Source organism: Castor canadensis, chromosome 8 (assembly GCF_047511655.1).
Source record: "Castor canadensis chromosome 8, mCasCan1.hap1v2, whole genome shotgun sequence".
NCBI lineage: Eukaryota > Metazoa > Chordata > Mammalia > Rodentia > Castoridae > Castor > Castor canadensis.
The window spans coordinates 15,588,500-15,608,966 of record NC_133393.1 but is presented as its reverse complement, the minus strand read 5'-3'; the positions used below and the strand labels follow the sequence as shown (position 1 = coordinate 15,608,966).

The 20,467-nt window shown below is 48.6% G+C and overlaps 2 protein-coding genes across 2 annotated transcripts; one reads left to right on the top strand and one right to left on the bottom strand.

Moving 5' to 3' along the window:
- Positions 1–369: 369 nt before the first annotated feature.
- On the bottom strand, positions 370–12,761 carry Unc5cl (unc-5 family C-terminal like). Its single transcript, XM_020181410.2, has 9 exons — positions 12,604–12,761; positions 7,661–8,106; positions 6,875–7,175; positions 5,924–6,186; positions 5,124–5,225; positions 4,781–4,848; positions 3,818–3,918; positions 3,564–3,677; positions 370–2,093 (listed from the first exon to the last, which is right to left on the bottom strand). The coding sequence occupies exons 2-9, from the start codon at positions 8,043–8,045 to the stop codon at positions 1,871–1,873; spliced, it is 1,557 nt and encodes a 518-aa protein (XP_020036999.1). The 5' UTR covers positions 8,046–8,106; positions 12,604–12,761; the 3' UTR covers positions 370–1,870.
- A 2,617-nt stretch (positions 12,762–15,378) lies between these two features.
- On the top strand, positions 15,379–17,856 carry Tspo2 (translocator protein 2). Its single transcript, XM_020181411.2, has 4 exons — positions 15,379–15,439; positions 16,669–16,862; positions 17,261–17,402; positions 17,571–17,856. Exons 2-4 carry the CDS (start codon positions 16,690–16,692, stop codon positions 17,766–17,768), a joined length of 513 nt encoding a protein of 170 aa, XP_020037000.1. The 5' UTR covers positions 15,379–15,439; positions 16,669–16,689; the 3' UTR covers positions 17,769–17,856.
- The last annotated feature ends 2,611 nt before the right edge of the window (positions 17,857–20,467 follow it).

Genomic DNA, 20,467 nt, shown 5'->3' with positions numbered 1-20,467 from the left:
CCCATGGGAACTCCTGGAAAAACTGCCAGGACTGCATGGGGAGAGGAAGGAGCTTTTCATAGTCCAATCCTGAGTCAAGTAACATGGGAAAAGGTCAAGACACCAACCTGGAGTGATAGGCAAAAAAACCCAGTGAGGTGGGGAGGAGTGAAGAGGAGGATGGGAGAAGACAACTGGGGCTCAAGGAGCGGGGCAGGGGATGGAGGGGTTTGACTCTGAAGGCTTGCTTCTAACAAAAGGGAAATGACCTGTCTGATTTACCATGCTGGACAATTTTCATACAGGAAGCACAATGTACCAACTCCCTCCCTCCAACCCATCCCCATAGGTATAATTTTCCACACAAAACCATTCATACCCACATCCAAATTGACCAATCTGAACAAAATACAGCCAGTAACAAAGAAAGGCAATTTTCATATTTTACCACACAATATTGTTCATCATTTTAAAAGCATTAATTTTTTAAATACAGAAGTGAATTGTTAGTGTTACCAGAGAGATTGCCTGCCCTTGGGCAAATTAACAACACCTGTTTGTAAACAAAGGCATTGCTTGCATTGAGCCAAGTCCTTTGTTCTCTCTTCAGGACGCAGCCTATTCATCTCTTCTGTATTCATCTCTTCTGTAGCAGTGTCTCACACACAGTAGGTGCTGAATAAGTACTTTTTCTGTGGTGTTCTTTAACCCCTAGTCTTTATTTCCTGACCCTAAACTGGATCTTGATCCATGGGGAAATAACCCACTCATTCATTCCTAGGCTAGCCCCGGCTCTTTCAATAGCCTTTGATACATGACATGAGTCTGGAGATGCTCGCCTGAGGGGAATGACTAAGGATTTCAGATAGAGGAAGAAACACTCAAAGACGGGGCACGGTAACCAGGTAAAGGAAAAAAACGACACTAAGGCATTGATTAACACAATGACATACCCACCCATCCAGAGATGGAGCAACTGCAGGAAACAAAAGCAGAAAAATGAAGTCAGAGACTTGAAACTCACACAGTTGGCAATGAAGGGATATAAGGGTTGAACAAGAATGTTAATTCTGAGGTTTCTTCTCAGTTTTAATGTTTTGTGGAAAGATAATGGCAGAGAGGGAAGACAAGGTGTGAGCCAGGCATGAAGACACAAAGGTAGAGGAGATGGTGAACAGCAGATATACCTGCCCATCTCTAGATCTGGCCTTGAACGTCCTGCCACCCTCCCTGGACCCATCAGGAGGGCTCCTTATTGTCTGCAGCCCTCCAGGTTCACACTTGGCTCCTACCCAGTGCAATCACTCCCTTCCCCTGAATTCCCCACCCAAAGATGTCTCCCAATATTCTCCTGCCAGCCTTCTCTTTCCTCCAGCATATAATCAGCTCCCTCACTTCCCAACTCCTAAAGGGAAGGCCAGCTCCACGCTGACCACACTCCCTAGCCGCAGGGATGCTTGAATGTGCTGCTTTACCCTTTGCCCTCAGCTCCTGTGGGGACAGCTTGATTCCTGCAAGAGAACTGCTTGTCATCGAGGCTCTAGTTTAAATACTCGGGTACTCCCCGTGATCTCAGCCCAGTGCTGGGACCTACTAAGTGCTCAGTGAATACTTGTGGACTGAACTATTGCCAAGGCGTGCCCACAGGGCCACCTGCAGTCTGCTGGTCTATTAAATAGCGTTCTGGAAGATAGCCGGATTGTGGCCATTTCCCGGGCTCCCGCGCCTCCTGGCGGCCAGAATGGGACCTGCATTCGGGCCAAAGTTCCCGGGTGGAGGGCGATCGGGTCTCGAAGGTGGCCGTGGCACGGTCCGCTGGCTTGGCGGGGAACGGTGGGAGACACCAGTCACAGCTGCGGCGTTTCTTCCCGCCCCGCGCCGCCCCGGGCGCTCACAGCTTCTCGTTCAGCTCCAGGGCCTGGTTCTCCTGGGCGCCGCCGCGGGCCCGGGCCGGGCTGCCACCGGGTGGCTCACTCAGGTAGCTCTGGATGACGGAGGCGCAGTCCAGCCGCTCCATGGTGATCATGAGGTCGTACAGCTCCTGCAGACTGCCGTTCTGCTCCTCGAACAGCTCCAGGATAGCTGCCGCGGGGCTGCGCTGGCAGGACAGGAACCTAGCCCCAAGTGGGTCGCGGGGGAGAGAGCAGAGACAGATCCCAGTCTTCTCCAAGCACAGCAGCAAGGCCCACCATCCACCTCCGCCCCCCCCCATCACACCCCCGGTTCCCACCAGAGCTCTGGTCCTCCTCCTACTCTTGCCTGCCTTCCAGGGGATTCAGGACTTTGAAACTTGAGCCTGTCCTGGCTTAGAGTCATCTATCTCCCTGGGTCCTGCTCCTCCCTGGGCCTCAGTTTCCTCTTACTGAGCACAGGGCTTGCATAAGAGGATATCTAAGGTTGCTTCCAACTCTGAGGCTCTGAAATGGCCTTTTCCTCTTTCCCCAGCCCAAACACACTCCTGTGTCACCTAGGCCTCCTGACTGCCTCCTTCCTCCCTCTTCCAGGTCAGAGAGCTGACGTCCCATCCCCTAGTAAGGAATCAGGTGCTCTAAACTATAGATTCTATCATGACCCTCTGGCTCTCAAAAAACAGTCTCTTTTGCCTACTAACCAAGCCCACACTCCTGACTTACTGGTTCATCCACAGCCCAGCCATGCTCTGCCTTTCTCCACTGTCCTCCCTTCCTCCTACCCTGAACTCCTTCATCCTCAGCCCTGTTGTCTCACCTTGCACACACCACACTCATAACCACCTCAGACAGAAAGACTGATTTCCTCTTCCAGTCTCCTCTACACTCAAACCCTTTCTGATTGTCTACTCTTGGCCCCTCTCTGGTCACAGCTCAGATATTCTTGCCTCATCTATTTTGTGTCTGTCTTCAGTATGTGTTATGCAACATTGGATACAAAGAGCACTTGCCTTTGTTTTTATGCATTCTGTATCCCTTACTACATAGAGAGCATAAGCGCCTGAGAACTGAAAGCATATTTCATTCTTCTTATAGCCCAGTACTTAGCAGGACTAAATAGGTGCTTGATAAATACTCAAATAGATGGCTGGGTTTTAAAACCACCCTGTTTTCAAGGCCCAGCTCTGGCCCCACTCCTAGATGAAGTCTTCCCTGACTACTGCACTCAGCCTGGGCTCTGGGACCTTGCTCAGAATTGTTCTCCTACTCATTCCTTTGTGAGTTACTTGACAGACACCATGGCAGCATTGCCACCATGATTGCTAACACTCACTAAGGTAACATGTGCCAGGCACCCAGCTACATGCTTTACAAATATCATCCTGTAATCTGCTGTTCTACTCAGGCCAGTGTGGCAAGCTCACTAGTACCCAATGACTCACGTGGTAATTGATTCATTCTTAAATATTTATTGTGCACTTGCTATGAGTCAGGCATCACTCTAGGTACTGAAGATAGAAAGAGCTGCTGCCCTTCTGTGGAGAATAAGGTAGGGAGTGGTCATTCTCTAACTTTAAGTCATCCCCTTGTTTGTGGTCCAGTTCCTAGGATGACCTTAGGAACCCCCAGACCAGTCCACCCTCTACTTCCATCCACAGACCTTGCCCTTCTTACCGTATTTTCATGCCACAGAGCCCCAGGTGGGAGGCCAGTCGTCGCCAGTCATTTCCTGTGATGCTGTTTGGCTCCAACAACATCTGTAGCTGCTCAAAGAGCTCTGGGGGCAGCCTAGGACAAGGGGAAAGTGTATTCTTGGAAGGACCAAAGAGACCCAGTCTGATTCTCCTATGCCAGCCACCAATGCTGTACTTGACCTGTGGGTGCTGGAGCAGGAATCCCAAGCATCCCCTAGACAACCTTTGTCTCACCTATTGCAAGGCGGTGGCTGGGTGACAGGGGGTGGCACTGCCCAGGACTCCTCCTCTGATGCCTGGAATCTGAGGATTTCCATATACTTGGTTTCCAAGCCCTGAGTCAACAGAGGGGCAGGGAACACACTTAGAGGTCAAAAGATGCCCCCATGAGTAAGAAGCTGGGGCCTAGCTCCATTCCTCATGCCTTTCCTCAGCCTGTCACCCAGAACCACGTCACAGGAGATACAACCCACCCCACCCAGAACTCTCTACCCTTTGCTTCCCTGACACCAGAACCCCACATTCAGCCATAAGTTTTACCACTGATCCCTTTGGGAACAATGAAGACCAAACAGTATATCTTAATCTGCCAGGAGAAGTCCTGGATGGAGTCATGGGGCACAAGAGGTCATCCAATAATAGATATACCCGACTCAGGCTTTGGGGCCCCTTCCCTTCAACCCAACTTTTATTCCCAAGTGTCAACATGAGGGCATCTGCCTACCTTCTACTAAGATGCCACCATGGTTCCCCAGACTCTCAACCCCGATTTCTTCATATCTTCCCTTGAGGCTGTGGGAGGGAGGGGAGAGACCTAACTCCCATCCCACCTGTCCAGGACCCCCTTCCTGGTCACTCCCACTGAAGATACAAAGCATTATCTCAGGTACAGATAGCAGCCTTGGAAGAGGCCAGGCCTCTTTGGTGCCCCAGTTCCCCTGAGTTGGCAGAAGGTGTTAATCTAAGGTTTGGTTCTTTTAACCTCCGGCTGCAATCATCCATTGGTAGACAAGAGAGTCAGGGATGGAGGATAACTTGGAGGCAGATGGTCAAAGTTCCTCAAAGAGCTGGTATGGCTGTGAAAAATACCATCTCCCTCTGTTGATTATGTGCTTAATCTGGACACCAGACCCCTCAACCACTTTACCCAGGATTCCCACAGGCCCTCCTCTTTCTCTGCCCCTCAACACAACTCACATCCTGGAAGGTGTGCATGGTGACAATGATCTCATTGGTTACCGCTGAGCAGTCCTCATTATCATTGGCTACAAAGAAATGGTGAGAACACAGTAGGTGAGAGAGGAAAAGACATGGGGAAGAGTGCAAAAAAGTCAAAGGGACTCTACAGGAAGACTTTGGGGACTCTGAAGAAGCAAGATAGGATTCGCTGCCCGTCTCTCTGTAAAGATCTGCTGTGGTTCCTCACCTTTAAAAAGTATGTGCACAACCAAGGTGGAACTGCAGAGCACCCCACTACAGGGCTGCTGAGAAGGGAAGGGAAATGGGAGGGCAGGAAGTGAACTTGGGGTTTCTGGACTACCTGCTTTTCTCCGGAAGCAGAAGGAGCGGAAGGGGCACTTTCCATGCCAGATGTGGAGATGGGGAACCAGTTGGCAACTACTGTCATCCACATTCTCCCAACCTAGAGAGGAGGCAGAGAACAATAGAGATGGGCCTTCCGTAAAGCTTTAAAGAGGTTGTGGGGAGGCATGAGAACATGTGAAGGCAGGAGGGTCTTAAGTAAATGGGAATTCATTGACCTGGGTGGGAGCCCCAGAGTGACCTTGCTTCTTCTATATCATATACTCCCTGCCACACACACACACACACACACACACACACTCACGCACACAGAGCATACAGGCCATCACCCTCCCCACAGACTTCCACCTCCTACATCATCCCCAGAAGCAGCCATGCACCATGTTCCCTGTCTAGAACTGCAGAAATGCAGTGTGTCCCATGAGCAATGCCAGCAGCTCCACCATTAGGAAAAGAGGGTCCAGTCAGAGAAGACTGGGAACATGGCTCCCAATCCCAGCTACCCTTCACTCCCTGCTCCTGCAGGCATAACCCCTCTCCTCCCACCTCCCATCTGGCATCACCCTGTCCTGGAGTGGCTGGCAAGGGCAGAATGGGCAGCATAGGAAGGATGTGGACAGAGCCTGGGGCTCCTGGAGGTAGCCACAAAATCCAGGAGTACTCCTTGAGACTGTGTCCAGCCCAGGAGTCCGAGAAAGAAACTTAGGGTTCCTGAACTTCCAGCCCAGGGTAGGCCCTGAACCTCTCTTTCTCATGGGATTCCCTATTTCCCTGTGCCCAAGATGCCCCCTCCCTCACCCTCAGAGATGTACTTGAGCTTCAGGCACTGGTCACCTCTGGCCCCAGTGAAGTCGAAGAGCTGGCAGGGCCCACGTAGGCGCCCACCATGGGGCTGCTCATTGGTCATGGCCCACTGCAGGGCACAGGGTGTGTTGTTCAAGAAGTAGACTCGCAGCTGCAGGTGTGTCTGCCCCGGTGCCAATGGGGAGCAGAACACAGCCAGCTGCAGCCATTTGCGGGCAGCCTGGCCCACAGGTGCCTCCAGAACACAGGTGTAGAGGCTGTGGAGAGAGACAATGGCAGAGACCCCAGGGCATCTACCACCAGGCAGTCATCTCCCAAGGGGCCTTTGTGGGGGCTAGGAGAGAACTCCAAAGGAACATCAAGGGAGGACCTGATGTGTGCAGTGGCTAGATAGTCAAGAAGTGAGAATGTCATGGTGACTGTCACCAAGTGGGAAGAAGAACCAGCACATATTCTCTGGCAGTGGAATCAGGGAAGGTGGGCTCATGGTCCCCATGATTGGGAAGAGTTCCACATATGGCCCTGCTCTGGTCAATAGATGGCAAGGACAGTGGGAGGCAGAGGACTTAAGATCCTAGAAAGTCAGAGATAGAGGACAGACATGAGGTGGGATTGGAGGGGACAAACTGTCCTAAACAGTTTAGGGTCAGTCCTTGACAAAAGGCACAGGGTAGAAAGGGACAGCTATAGGGAGACAGAGGTGGGTCTCTAGACAGTCAGACACCTCCCTATGGGCAGAGAGACAGCAATGGGGTACACAGTCTCATGTAGGAGTGGAATGAAATGAGCTGCCATGAACATAGGAGAGGGGCACAGGGGCATAAGGGATTGGCAGGCCATCCTGGACAGATAAAGGGGCTGTTCTATAGAGAGATGAGGATGAGGCAGAGGAAATAACAGTATTAGAGATACCAGGGCAGAACAGGTCAGCAGGCACCTGCCTACCTGAAGTGGGAGAGCAAGATACGACACTCGTCCCGGGAGGTATGGGCACCCGGCCGGCCCAGGGGCCTCCAGGCCTTGGCATCCAGCAGGGCTGTGTTGCTGCTGTAGGTGCAGGCATGGCTGGGCTGTTGGGCACAGTGCTTGAATGTGAGTGTGCATGGCTTCAGGAAGGAGGCCCCATGGGGACCACACGCCACCACAGGGCTCACCAGCCCCTGGGCTCGGGACAGGGTTGGAGCATCTGTCAGGTCCCACACCAGGATCAATGATACTCGCTCCTGGCGACCCACAGCCACAGCACCTGGGGGAGACAGAGGGCTAAGCTGGGTCTGGCAAGTAGGCACCTCTCTGCCCTTAAGAAGTTTAGTCAGAGTAAGTGAGGAGGTGAGATGGGAGCCCAGGAGGAAAGAGGGTGTCCAGCAGTGCGACAGGAGCAGGGAATGAAAGAGAGCGGGACCACTATGAGCTAACTTTGGGTGCAAACCTAAATTAGACCCTCCCTTCCTTCCAGGGCTGCTGCTAGCCCATACAGTGCCTTAACTGAACTTGTAAGCCATGTCTTCCCTCTTATTGCTGAGTCACTAGAACAAAGCACTTTACTTCCACCTGCTGGAAAGTCGTCCTAAAAGATACATGATGTGTACACCTTTTGAGTAGATTAAAGTTTTACCAGAAATATAAACAATTTTCAAAATTATAAGGGCATCTAACAATGGTGCCCCTCAGATGTGGTGCCCTAATGTGCAGTCTGAACAACTTCCCTGAGAAGAAACTGGGAGTGGTTACCTGGAGGGATGAGGAGGGAAATGCCTGTGTCCTGGAGGATCAGGCAACCACCACGGTGATCCACCTCTCGAGCAGAAAACACCAGCAGCTTGTGCATCAACTGGCGGGTGACAGTCTGGCCCTGGGTGGGCGTGTGCAGTTCCTGGTAGAAGGCAGCCACCTCTGACAATGTGACTGGTGGGAACTGCCTTGGAGCCTCGTATTCTGGTAGTGGGGTGGACTGGGACACTGGGTCCTCTTGGCCATCTGACTTCCAGAAGGCTCCTGGTAGCCACCAAGAACAGTGCCACCGAAGGCACTGAACCAGAAGGAGGGCACTTGCCACTGGGACCCCCACCAGCAGGAGGAACTGGGAGGGTTGGATGGAACTCTCCTGGGGGCACATCCGCTTGGTCACTCGATGTGGCTGACTCTTCTGCACCCAAGTGCCAGTCAAGGCCAAGAACCTAGAGGGGGGAAAAAGAATTAAAGCCAGGCTCATTCTTTTAAGTTGTAGAGGTCAAAACTTGGCTTCCATGGGACTGCAGGGGCAAGGCCTCATTCTCTCTTGTTCTCTCTCTCTCTCTCTCTCTCTCTCTCTCTGCCAAGAACTTTCCACAACTAGACATACTGGTTTGCACCTATAATTCTAGCATTGAGGAGGCCAAGGCAGGAGAATCTGGAGTTCAAGGCCAGCCTAGACTACATAATGATACCCTGTTTAAAAAAAAAGAAAAAAAACCTTCCATGCCCCACCCCAACACCGACTACATTACCATAAACTCTGAGGCATAATGAGCTTGAGTTTGGAGCTAGAAGATGTGAGTTCAAATGCTACCTCGGTCATCTTGGCTAGATAAGCTTGTCATACTGCTTAATGTACCTCAGTTTCTTCACCTGTTAAAATATCTACCTTTGAGCCAGGTAAGGTGGTACCTGCCTGTAATCCAGCACTCAGGAGGCTGAGGAAGGAGGATCATGAGTTTGAGGCCAACCTGGACTACACAGTGAGACTCTGTATGAGAAACAAAACAAAACAAAATATCTACCTTTATTCAAAAGTGCAGATACAGCAAAATCTCTAAGTGAAAAAAACAAGACACACATAGACATCCTCTGATCTACTTAATGTAAAAAACAATGTATAGGGTGGGTGTGTAGCTCAGAGGTACAGTGCATGCTTGGCATACAAAGGCCCTGGGTTTGATCACCAGCACCACACACAAAAACAGTATACACTAGAATAGATACAGACTTTTATATGTGAGTGTATGTATGGGTGTGTGTGTGTGTGTGTGTGTGTGTAAATGTACAGAGAAGGGTCTGTGGTGTGCAATAAAAATATAATGCAAGCCAAATATGTTCTAGTAGCCATGTTAAAAGGTAAAAGGAACAAGAGAGACTTGAATGATATTTGTAGCAGGTTGTGATGGCTTACACCTGTCATCCTAGCTGTTCAGGAGGTAGAGAATGAGAGGATTGAGGTTCAAAGCCAACCTACACAAAAAAGTTCTAGAGACCTCCCCCCATCTCAAACAGTAAAAGCTGGATGTTATGACACATCCCTGTCACCCCAGCTACACAGGAAGTATAAACAGGAGACTCAGGTCAGCTGGATATAAACGTGAGACCCTATTCAAAAAATACCTAAAACAAAGAGGGCTGGAGGAGTGGCTCAAGGGGTAGAGCGCCTGCAAAGCAAGCACAAGGCCCTGAGTTCAATCCCTGCTACCACCAAATAATAAAATAATAATATTTGTATTTAACCAATATATTCAAAATGTTATTTTGGCAGGCAATCAATATAAACTTACTAGTGAGATAGTCCCCATCCTTTCTTCACACTGAGTCTTTGAACTCCATATGTATGTTACAGTGAGGGCACATCTCAACTGGAACTTACTATATTTCAAGTGTTCAGTTGCCATGGAACTAGTGACTCCTGTCTTAGACAGCACAGGTCTAGAATGATACAACCCCAAACTATTCCTGGTTTTCACCACTAAAAGATACAATGAAAACTGAATTCTCTTAAGCTGTTTTGTTTTCTGTATTCTTTGAATTGTTCACACCAAAACATGTATTCGTATGAACTTTATAATTGTGGAAGCAGTACTGGAGTTTGAACTCAGGGCCTCACACTTGCTAGTTAGCTTTTTTGTTTTGCTTTTTTTTTTTTTCCTTTTTCTTTTATTATTCATATGTGCATACAAGGCTTGGTTCATTTCTCCCCCCTTTGTTTTGCTTTTGTTATTTTTCAGGTAAGGGCTGACGGTTTTTGTCCCAGACAGGCCTTGGACTGAGATTCACCCACCTACAGTCTCCCATGTAACTAAAACCACAGGCAAATACCACCACATCCAAGATTGATTGAGATGGAGTCTTGCTAACTTTTTGCCCAAGCTGGTTTTGAACTGCAGTCCTCCTGATCTCTTCCTCCCAAATAGCTGGGATTATAGGCATAAGCCACCACATCTGGCCCTAAACTTTGTAATTCTTTTTTTGAAGTTATTAAAAATCTCTCAGGTGATTGTGAGGATGGGATGACATGATGTGAAAAGGATCCATGTATGATAAATTGCTGTCCAAATGTGTGTTTATTTATGCCCCTCCTTCACCAGAAATATTCGAAGGTAACTCACACCATTCAACACGAGTAACAAAAGCTAAAAGTGGAAGCAGAAAGAATGAAAGAAAAACAAAGGTGGGGGCCTACAGGGCGGTTGCAATGAGGCAGGGCAAAAGCATATACTCACTGCCTGCTCAACTGGTTACCTGAGAGTAGCCACACATTGAACTTTTCAGCAGCTTCCCATACAAATGTCAGCTCTTCCTGCATTCACTTCCACTCCTTTCACTGGCCCTCTTCAAGGCCCTTTAATTTTCTTTAATTAACCTCCATACTCTGGCAGGACTGGGTTCCCATACCCAGTTCATTCTCAGCCTCTGCCTTTCACTCCTTGCTGTTTCCTATTTCTTCACACCTGCCCCATCTCCCCAACTGGACCCCTACTGGTCAGTAGCACTTCCCCTGTCACCCCAGCCCTCGAAGGTCTCCCTACTCATGGCAATCTCTTGCCACTCCCATCCCATACTGAGTGTTGTTGATTACATGCTGTCACATGGGGCTTTTGCACTCAGATGAGCATTTTCTGAGCACCAGCTGTGTATCACGCATCATGGGAGGTTCAGTCCTGCCAAAAATGACGTTTTATTCAGCCCTCAAGGAGCTGCTGAGGGAATGGAATTCATTTGTTTGGCAGCTGAGTTCAGTAAGGCACCACGTCCTCCTTCAAAGTCCTTGGCGGCCCCTCTGGTTGACTCGTGAGGGTCTGCACTGGCTTCCAGCATTCACTCCCCCTGCTTCTTCTCTCCACCAGCCACCTGGAGTTAAGCTTTGCTCACCTTCTTCCTTCGCTCCTCAGGCCCACAAAAACTACACCAACTTCTTAGCTCCTTCCAGGCAGAGACTCCTCTGCATCCTCATAATTGAAGCCCTGTTTCTCTGTGTCCTCACTGAGGACAGGACGGGGTGGGGTGGATTTTTCCCTTTGCTTTGAAATCCAACCTGGTGGCTAGTGCCCCAGCCTTCAGTCAGGCCATTTGCAGGGCATGCAGGTGAATCAGGTGAGTTGGCAATGGTGGGAAGGTGGGTTAGAGCAACAAGCTCCGTATGCCCTGTCCATTTGTTTTGGTTCTTCCACAGTAATAAAAATTGCAACTGTAACTGTAATAGAGATCATGCACAAAAGCTTTACTCTGCATCAGTGTGTCAAAGCACTCTACATGGATTATTTCATTTTATCTCACACAGCCCTGTGCTTGATGTCATTTGTATCTCCATTTCACATGTAAGGAAGCTGCTGAGCTTCCTCCCCACCATTAGGATGGAGCACGGATTATTAACAACTGAAGACAGAAAGGAAAAATGCTACTCTCCCCCACCCCTTCTTTATTCCCAGGTCTCTTTCTTCCCTCCTGTAGAGGAAATGAAGTTGGACAAGAAAGAAACAAACATGAGTAGAAGGAACTAAAGGCACATCCCAGGTCCCAAGGCAAGTGATGCCCTTCAACCCGACCATCAAGGCACTGGAGGCAGGGATGGGCCAGCTAAAGGGAATGAAAGGAAGGGACCGGCTCTGTTTCTAAAGCAACAAACCTTTCTGGGGCCTCTGAAGACCAGAGTCCACCTCCCCTTCACTCCATTGGGCAGTGTCCCCTTGCCCAGCCTCCCAACCTGGAAAGGTTGGTATGGACCACTCCCAAATCCCCCTGGGCCTCTCCTAGGAGCCCTTTCATTTACCTGGCCTCAAGCAGGTAAAGCCCTCCCCTAGCTCAGCCCTGGGGCCCAGCCTCCAAGCTACCTAGGCATTCCCTCCATCCTCCCCTAGGTCCCAGGAGGGAAAAGAGTACTGAGTTTTGCTGAGTAGGATCCAGCTCATTCATTAGAATGTCCCAACTCCATGTCTGACTCCTCAGCACCCATTCCTCCAGCTTGTCCTGCCCACAGTCCAGATCACCCTGGGTAGCATTTCCCTAAAATGAAAGCTTTTAGAATGCTGATGTTACCTGTCCCCAGAGGGTTGCTTTTTCCAGCCCAGAGATCCAGACTCCCGCTGCACAGTCTGCTCATACCCTCCCCTTCCTCACTGGCTCTCACCAGCCTCCCCAACGCCTGATAGATCTCCAGTTATTATTGCAGGATATAAAGTTCCAGGATGAATGAGTCCACACATAAGTGCATTCACTCACACAATATACATTTCCACAGTGTATAGAATCGTCCTCCTGCTCCTCACACCCATTCATAGGAGCCCTTCTCTAAAGCCCTTTTCCTCCTCTCCTTCTGCAGAGGGTTCCCACACCTGGCAGGCCAGGCTGAGCTGGCCTGGGTCCTCCCCTGAGCCGCAGGTGACCCCACTGCAGTGCCTGTCCCCCTGCAGCTGTCCCAGGGGGGTGCTCACCTTACTGTCAAATTGTTCTCAGACGCCGCTGGCCTGTCCCGGAACAGTGGCTCCTTCTCTGAGAAACAGAGGTCAACCAGACCCAGACTCCAGGCAAGTAGAGGTGGGTGGGGAATCCAGGCAGGAGTGGCCTCGTGCTTCCTGGCAGAGTCCTGCCTCTCAGCTGCCCTAAAAAGGAGTGGGGGAGAATGTCCTTGTCTATTGCAAAGTCCAGCCAAGGTAAGGGAGTAGCTGAAGATTCCAGAAGTCAGTAAACTTACCAGCGCAAGTCTGGAAGGGAGGAGAGAGGGAGCTAGTGCAGGTGCTACACCTGGAAACCTCTCCTTAGAGTGCCCTCTGCTGGTAAGTAGTGATCCTCACCAGTCCCCACTACTAAAATGGCAGAAGGTAAGAAGAGGAGGGAACCTTAACCAGAGCTTCTCAAACTGTAATGTACACATGAGTTATCTGGGCTCTTGTTAAAATGCTGATACTGAGTTGGATGCAGGTCTGGGTTGGAGCCTAAGACTCTGCAGCTCTAAGAAGCTCCCAGACTCAGGCACTGAAACACTGTCCCGTTCTACCCTTTCCTTCACAAGCAGACTGTGCAGGCGCTGAGAGCATTACCAGCTCGCAAGTTGCTGGGGGCATTGGGAAGTACCCATATCTAGCCAGTGCTCTTTCCAGTCTCTGCACTCAGAGCTGGAGGGACACTGCCCTTGGGAGAAAGCTGGACTCTGGGGATATTGCCAGCCTGAGTCCTTAGGAACTCTACCTAGGAAAGATGGCACTTCTAGAATGAAAGCCCCTTTGGACAAGGAGCTTCCTGCTCTGTTTGCTGCTGTTTCTTCAGACCAAGAATCCTGATATGGAGCAGGTGCTCCACAAAGACTTGTTGAATGTATGACCAGCTGAGCGCAAACAGGATGCATTCTAGATCCAGACTGTCAATATGGAGCTCAGGTGACCCACATGTTGGCTATGTAATTTTACTTTCCCCTCTGAGCCTCAATTCCCTTGTCTGTCAGATGAGGATAACAACTATCTTGTATGAGATAATTATTCGTGAGCTAATAAATGAAAAGCCCCTGTCACAGAATGAGTGCTCCATAAATGCTAACTATTACCACCATGGTCTGACCTGCAATTAAGGAACTCTGGTGAACTCCTACAGCTCCAGTTATCATCTCCCACAGAAAACACATGACTTCCACTCTGCTGCACAAAAGTGAGATCAGACAGTATTTGTCTTTCTGAGTCTAGCTTAATTCACATGTCATAAATGACAGGATTTCCTTCTGTTTTTAAAAGTTGGATTCCATTGTGTATATCTGTATGCATTTATCCATCCATTTGTTGATGGTCCTTTAGGTTTAGGTTGACTCTTGAGAATGCTGCTGCAATGAATATAGAAGTGCAAATATCAGAGACTTGGAAGAGCTTAGGGGGATGGGGAGAGATTGGTAAAAGGTGCACAGTTACAATTCTATAGGAGGAATAAGTTCAGTGTTCTGTGACACAGTAAAGTGACTACAGCTAACAATAATGTATATTTCAAAATAGAAGATTTTGAATGTTCTCACTACTAAGAAATGACAAATGTTTGAAGTGGTTGATATGCTAATTACCTTGATTTTATCATTAAAAATGTATACATGTATCAAAACATCTCATTGTGTCTTATAAATATGCAAAATTATTATGTGTCAATCAAAAGCAAAATATAACTTTAAAAAGAAAAGGTAAGAAGTAGCTTCCTCTGCTCTCATTTCAGCTCTTGCCTCTCATCACTGACAGCAACCCTTTCCCCCCTCTGCTTCTTTCCCTGGGTGAAGGTGGGACACCCCCTGGGGAACCCAGTTCCCCACCTTAGAAAGATGTCAGGAGGGAACAGGTGAAGTGCAGCCAATCTGGAAAACAAACCTCATGCCTAAAGGACAAGCAAGGAAGGAGTGTTCAGAACTTTGACAAGGAACAAAGAGGGGAGGTGTCTGTCTTTGTTGGACAAAGCTCTATCTGAGTCACACAGAGACTGGACTTTGCCAACAGACAGGGACACGCTCCCCTACCCCTCTTTGGGGCGCGTGGGAGGCAGTACTCTGCTGGGAAACACCAGGCCACTCCTGCCCAGATTCCCCACCCACCTCTATCTTCTGCCGTCACCTTGTCAGCATAAAGTCCCAAAGGTGTAAGAAAGATCTGCCAAGCTTGAGGCCCAAGCCAGGCAGGGCATGCCAACTAGAAGGCTGTGTCCATGGATCATGAACTCATTTTCAAGACTGGTGCTGGCCTCACTTCAGAATTATCCCAGTTATAGAAAGACTCTGGAGAAATCCAAGGGCCCCAACACCTCCACTGACACAGTACTGATTCACAGGATGCACAGGTCACAGGCAGCAATAGAGCTGTAGCCCCGAGGTTGAACTGTTACAGGATATCCAGGTCTCACAGTGACAAACCCTCAACTATTTCATCAAGGGTCTCCCTCCGGTCCATCAAGAAGAATCTAGTAAGGCTGGGGATGTAGCTCAGTGGTAGACAGCTCACCAGTAGGCACAAGGTTCTGAGTTCAACCAGCACCACACACACACACACACACACACACACACACACACACACACACACAAAGATCTAGCAGACCAGGGGCAGGGGGAGTTCCTGCTGAGAGCAATTCTTTGTGGCCATGCAAGCAGCAACCTGCTTGGGGAGCAACTGCTGGGGAACAGTGTCACCACCCTGTCATCTGAGAAAAACACATTAGTTGAGAGCCCTGCTCCACCCTTCTCTGGGTCCCTCACCCTCCTCTGCTTTGCACACATATCATCAGGCACTCGGCCTGGGAGGTGTACTGCCTGAGGTAAGAGGAGCAAAGCCTGGGAACAGGGAGGCATGGGGAATAGTGGATGACAAGAGAAAGGAGGATGAGGGCTGGGGGCGGTTAGTGAGAGGGACCTCCAACTCTGGACCAAAAAAACAGGAAAACTGAGTCAGTGAGATAGGAAGGTGGATGAGCAAAAGGACAGTGAGGAGCAGAGAAAAACAAACAGAAAGATGCACAGACAGGCATTTCCTGTCCCAGGATCCTCCAGGGCAAGTGTCCCTCACCCCTGACAGTAAAGAATGTAGTAGGCAGTCACTCTGGAGCACTGAAAATAATCATAATCAGATACTTTCCCCTTCAAATCCCATCAATTATGGGACGGAAGCTGAAATATCATGAACAAGTGAGAATAATGATTTTGACTTGGGGGCCTTGGTTGGAGGACAGTCTACACATTGTCCCATGTGTGAAGACATGCAAAGAAAGCAATATGCAAATGATCATGGCAGCTTTTCAATCAAAGATCAAGTGGTTGTTTCCTTGAGAGTCACGCCACAAGAAATCTGAACACTGTGTCTGCAGCCCGACCCTCTGGAAATAGAAAGGCCTCCAGGAGCAGAGGAGAGCTAAGGTTTCAGAGAAGGGGATCCGAAGTGGCTGCCTTTGAGTTTGGTCAGGAGATTAGCCTGGGTGGGCCCATTGAATGTGCCTGTCTGGTCTTGTGAGATAAGCCAAGGCAGATGAGCTGGCCCATTTGGGACTAGAAAGGTCCCACAAGTCTATGACTCCTGTCTTTAGAACATGGTCCTTCTAAGGTAGTTTCTGTCAGCTTAGGTAAGACACTGTCTTTAAGGGCCAGCTGTGGGCCTGGCTGAGCACTGCCTACTGTGGGAGGTTGAAAGGTAGTCACTCCTGGACCTGACCTTTAGGAGTCAGATACCCGTAGGAAGGAAGCCTTTCACTCAGAAGCAGCTACCAATAGTGGACAGTATCCTCCCGGTACCAAATAAGTGGTGTGAAGAAAATAAGTCCATGGGAAACTACAAAATGTGCAAGGCAATGGAGAACTGGGTTGGAGACAGTACAGAGGAGTGGGACTGAAGCTTGGACAAAGTTGGGAAAGGGGGTGGAATCTCCATGACCAGACTGCAGTGAGGGGCTGCAGCCAGGGAATAGCATCAGGTTAGGAGGTGAGGGCAGACAAGAAGACCTAGGGAAAGGACTGAAGAGAAAGCTCACAATTAGCATGTTCTCTGCCTTTTCAGATTTTTGCCTCCTTGAGGTGAATGCGGCCTCAAGGGCCTATCTTTGTGGGCCTGCCCCACCTGGGGCCAATTCTGATCTGGATATTCACTCGTAATGGGATGTCTGGTTGGTGTGAGGGCCCCAAGAAGCTGCCCTGGTGCCCATTGCACAAAGTTATATTGCTTGTATGGACAACCATCTACTCTGTCATGGGGTGAGCATGCATTTCTCACACATGGTCCTGGTACCCACGAGGGTGGGAGCAAGCCCTCTGTATCTGAGCTTTTGCTATATACTAGCCTCCAAAGGGATTCCCCGCTTCCATCTTGCATCTTTGGGAGGGTCTCATGGAAGGAGACCCTCTGCCTGCCTAGGATTCCAACCAACCCTTTTGTTCCACCATCTCCAAGTTTCCTATACCCTCCCCCCACCACCATACCTCACTCCTCCCACCAGCTCCCCTGTACCCTCAACTGAGGTCAATACCCATCTGCCCACTTTTCAGCCTACAAGCTTCTCTTTTGGTAACCAAGAGTCCTTATGCCAAAGAACCTCCTCCAGGTGCAACAGAACGCCCTCCTGCTGAGCATTTGTGTCACCATCTCTCCATAGTTACGCCTCCTACCTGGTATGGAAGGACCTGGGAGGGGGCTTTGGGTGGCCCCTGGCCCTGCCTCTTGGCCTCTATGCTCTACAACTCCCTATCAGCTGGACCGTCCTGATGTTCTTCTTGGAGGCAGACAACCCTGGTCTGGTAAGGCATGCAGAGCTCAGTAGTGGATGTAGTGCAGAAGCAGGTGAAAAAGGTGACAGGTTGGCAGATTTCTCTGGGTTCCCATGGAGCCCCAGGGACTTGGCTTGTTGGATCAGGGTACCACAGAAAGGTAGAGGTGTTGACACCCATCCCCACCCCTGTGTCCAGGCCCTGGTATACCTGCTGCTGCTTTATGGACTGGTGGTGAGCATGATGCCGATCTGGTACCCCATCAACAAGCTGGCAGCCCTGCTCCTGCTGCCCTACCTGGCCTGGCTCACTGTCACTGGAGCCATCACCTACCATCTCTGGAGAGACAGCCTATGTCCAGCATACCAGCCTCAGCCCACTGAGAAGGACAGCTGAAACCCTAGGGCATGGGACAGGAGGGAGGATGGCGGTGAGGAAGAGGCAGGCTGGTGTCTTTTCTCCCTAGAATTCCAAGAAATGGGAAGGAGGGAAGTTTTTTTATACTTAATAAAATCTTGTAAGTAACTTTGAGAGTATGATGTGAAGTGTACACCAGAGTGCATGGCACCCAGGGCTGCAAAGTGGGAAGGGTAGGGTAGCTTCAGCCCTTATATGTAAGTGGACACAGGTGAACAAACGTATAAAGGCACATGAGGGAGCATGGCCGCCATCTCCTCTCCATTCACACACCCTCCCAAACCCAGCAAAAGGGTTAGCCCTTAGATTTTTAATTATCTGAAAAACAAAATCTTTTTGAAACACACATAAAAGCAAAACAGAACAAGGCTAAAAAGACTCTAATGTCATGGCCAAAAAGCAATGAAGAAATGCTCAACATCCCTGGCCATAAAGGAAATGCAAATCAAAACCATGTTAAGATTCCACCTCACTACCGTTAGATTGGCTATCATCAAGAACACAAACAACAAATGTTGGCGAGGATGTGGGGAAAAAGAAACCCTCATACACTGTTGGTGGGAATGTAAGCTAGCGCAATCACTATGGAAAACAGTATGGAGGCTCCTCAAAAAACTCACAATAGAACTGCCATATGATCCAGCAATACCACTCCTGGTATATACTGGAAGGAATGTAAGTAACGTTACAATAAAGACACCTACACACCCATGTTTATTACAGTATAATTCACAATAGCTGAGTTATGGAAACAGACAAGATGCCCCACAACTGATGAATGGATTAAGAAAATGTGGTATTTATATACAATGGAATTTCATTCAGCCATAAAGAAGAATGAAATTCTGTCATTTGCAGGTAAATGGAGGGAACTGGAAAACATGTTCTTAAGTGAAGTTAGCCAGGATCAGAAAGCCCAATGCTGCTTGTTTTCTCCCATAAGTGGAACACAGAACCAATTCAAATACAAGCAATATTATGAACACAGGTCACACTATGGGACGGTCACTAACAGGAGAGGGAGGGTAAAAGAAGGAAGTTAGGGAGGTGAATATGGTTGATGTACTTTCTATCTGACAATGAGTATAGAATTTTTAAACTGGTTGAAATCACCATAAGAAAGGGATTAAGGCAGAAAGGAGAAAAATAGAGGAGATGAACCAATTTGGGTTATAATACATATATATACATGGAAATGTCACAAGGAAACACCCTGTATAGTTTTTTGTATTTTTTTCAAAAACAGAGAACAGGAAGGTAGAACAGGCCCCGTCTGGGAGTTGGTACCAATGGGAGGGAGGAGGCGGAACAATTATCTACTCATACCTGAAAACAGAAAAATGAGACCTGTTGAAACTATTCCAGGCATGGGGGAGGGAGGATAAAGGAAATGATGGGGGGTGAATTCAACTATGAAATAATGTAAGATCTTTGTTAAATGTCACAATGTACCCCCTGTACAACAATAATGTGAAAAATGTTAAAAAAAAAAAGAGATACTAACATCACATGTTAAGATTATATATTACATGTTCTATAGCATATTAAGGTATATATTTTTAAAGACTACATATTATAATATATAATATAATTGTACAATCTATGACATATGTCATGCTAAGACTTTATGTGACTCTCTCTGATAAGTGAGGTTATAGATTTTTTGTTGTTTTCATATATTCTTATGCTTTCAATTATTTATATCAATTAATTACTATTATAATAAGAAAAAGTATTGGGCTGGCAAAGGGGCTTAAATGGTAGAGCACCTGCCTAGCAAGCGTGAGGCCCTGACTTGAAACCCCAGTACCACCAAAAAGAAAAAGTGTTGAAAAAAAGAATGTAAACCTCAGGGTGCTGAGATGTGATTTCATTAGGAACTTCTTGTCCAGCCTTCACCCTGGCTTCTCCCTTTCTAGACCTTCTCATTGACTTTTTAGTTTTAGTTTCCTCCTCCAATTTTCTTCTGATCTACTTTTAAAGCCCTGAAGGTGGCAAGGAGCAGCTGCCCTGGGGGTGCCTCCCCAGTCCCTAAGCAAGGCCTGCTGGAAGGCTCAGTTGCCTTACATTGGGGCGGGAAGGGGGTAAGTAGTCTCCATTTAAGGCATGGTGGGATCACAGGGAGGGGAGATTTTAAAAACACTAATCAGGGCTAGGCATGGAGTCTCGTGCTGGTAATCTGAGGAGGTGAAGATTAGGAAAACAGCAGTTTGAGGTCATGCCGGGGGCGGGGATTCGCAAACCCCCAATCTTGACCAATAAAAGCTGGGCCTGTGGTCCCAGCTATGCAGGAAGTGTAAATAGAAGGATTACAGGCCAGGGTATAAACACAAGATCCTATTCGAAACTAACTAAAGCGAAAAGGGCTGAGGGTGTGGCTCAAGTGGTGGAGCACCTGTCTAGCAAGCATGAGGCCCTAAATTCAAACCCGAGTACGACTACCACAAAATAAAATAAAATTACTGATCAGACTCTCCAGGGATGATGCCTGGGCATTGACATTTATATATAACTCTCCAGGAAGTGCAGCCAGAGTTGAAGACCAGGGTCACTTAGGAACTTTTTGAAAAATGCATGTTCCTGGGTTCCTACTTAAGACCCTGCAAATCAGATTTTTGGGGGGTAGGCTCCTGGCATTTTCAGATTTAATAAACTCCCCAGTACTTCTGCTCACTAAA

What these genes read in the sequence shown, in the direction of transcription:
- Tspo2 (XM_020181411.2), top strand. Translation starts at nt 16,690, where the DNA reads ATGCGGCCTCAAGGGCCTATCTTTGTGGGCCTGCCCCACCTGGGGCCA. An exon ending in ACCATCTACTCTGTCATGGG is followed by an intron (nt 16,863 to 17,260) that starts GTGAGCATGCAT and finishes ATCTCTCCATAG; the next exon opens with TTACGCCTCCTACCTGGTAT. An exon ending in AGGCAGACAACCCTGGTCTG is followed by an intron (nt 17,403 to 17,570) that starts GTAAGGCATGCA and finishes CCCTGTGTCCAG; the next exon opens with GCCCTGGTATACCTGCTGCT.
- Unc5cl (XM_020181410.2), bottom strand. Translation starts at nt 8,045, where the DNA reads ATGTGCCCCCAGGAGAGTTCCATCCAACCCTCCCAGTTCCTCCTGCTG. An exon ending in CTGCTTCCGGAGAAAAGCAG is followed by an intron (nt 4,849 to 5,123) that starts GTAGTCCAGAAA and finishes ATTTCTTTGTAG; the next exon opens with CCAATGATAATGAGGACTGC. An exon ending in CCATGCACACCTTCCAGGAT is followed by an intron (nt 3,919 to 4,780) that starts GTGAGTTGTGTT and finishes CTGTTGACTCAG; the next exon opens with GGCTTGGAAACCAAGTATAT.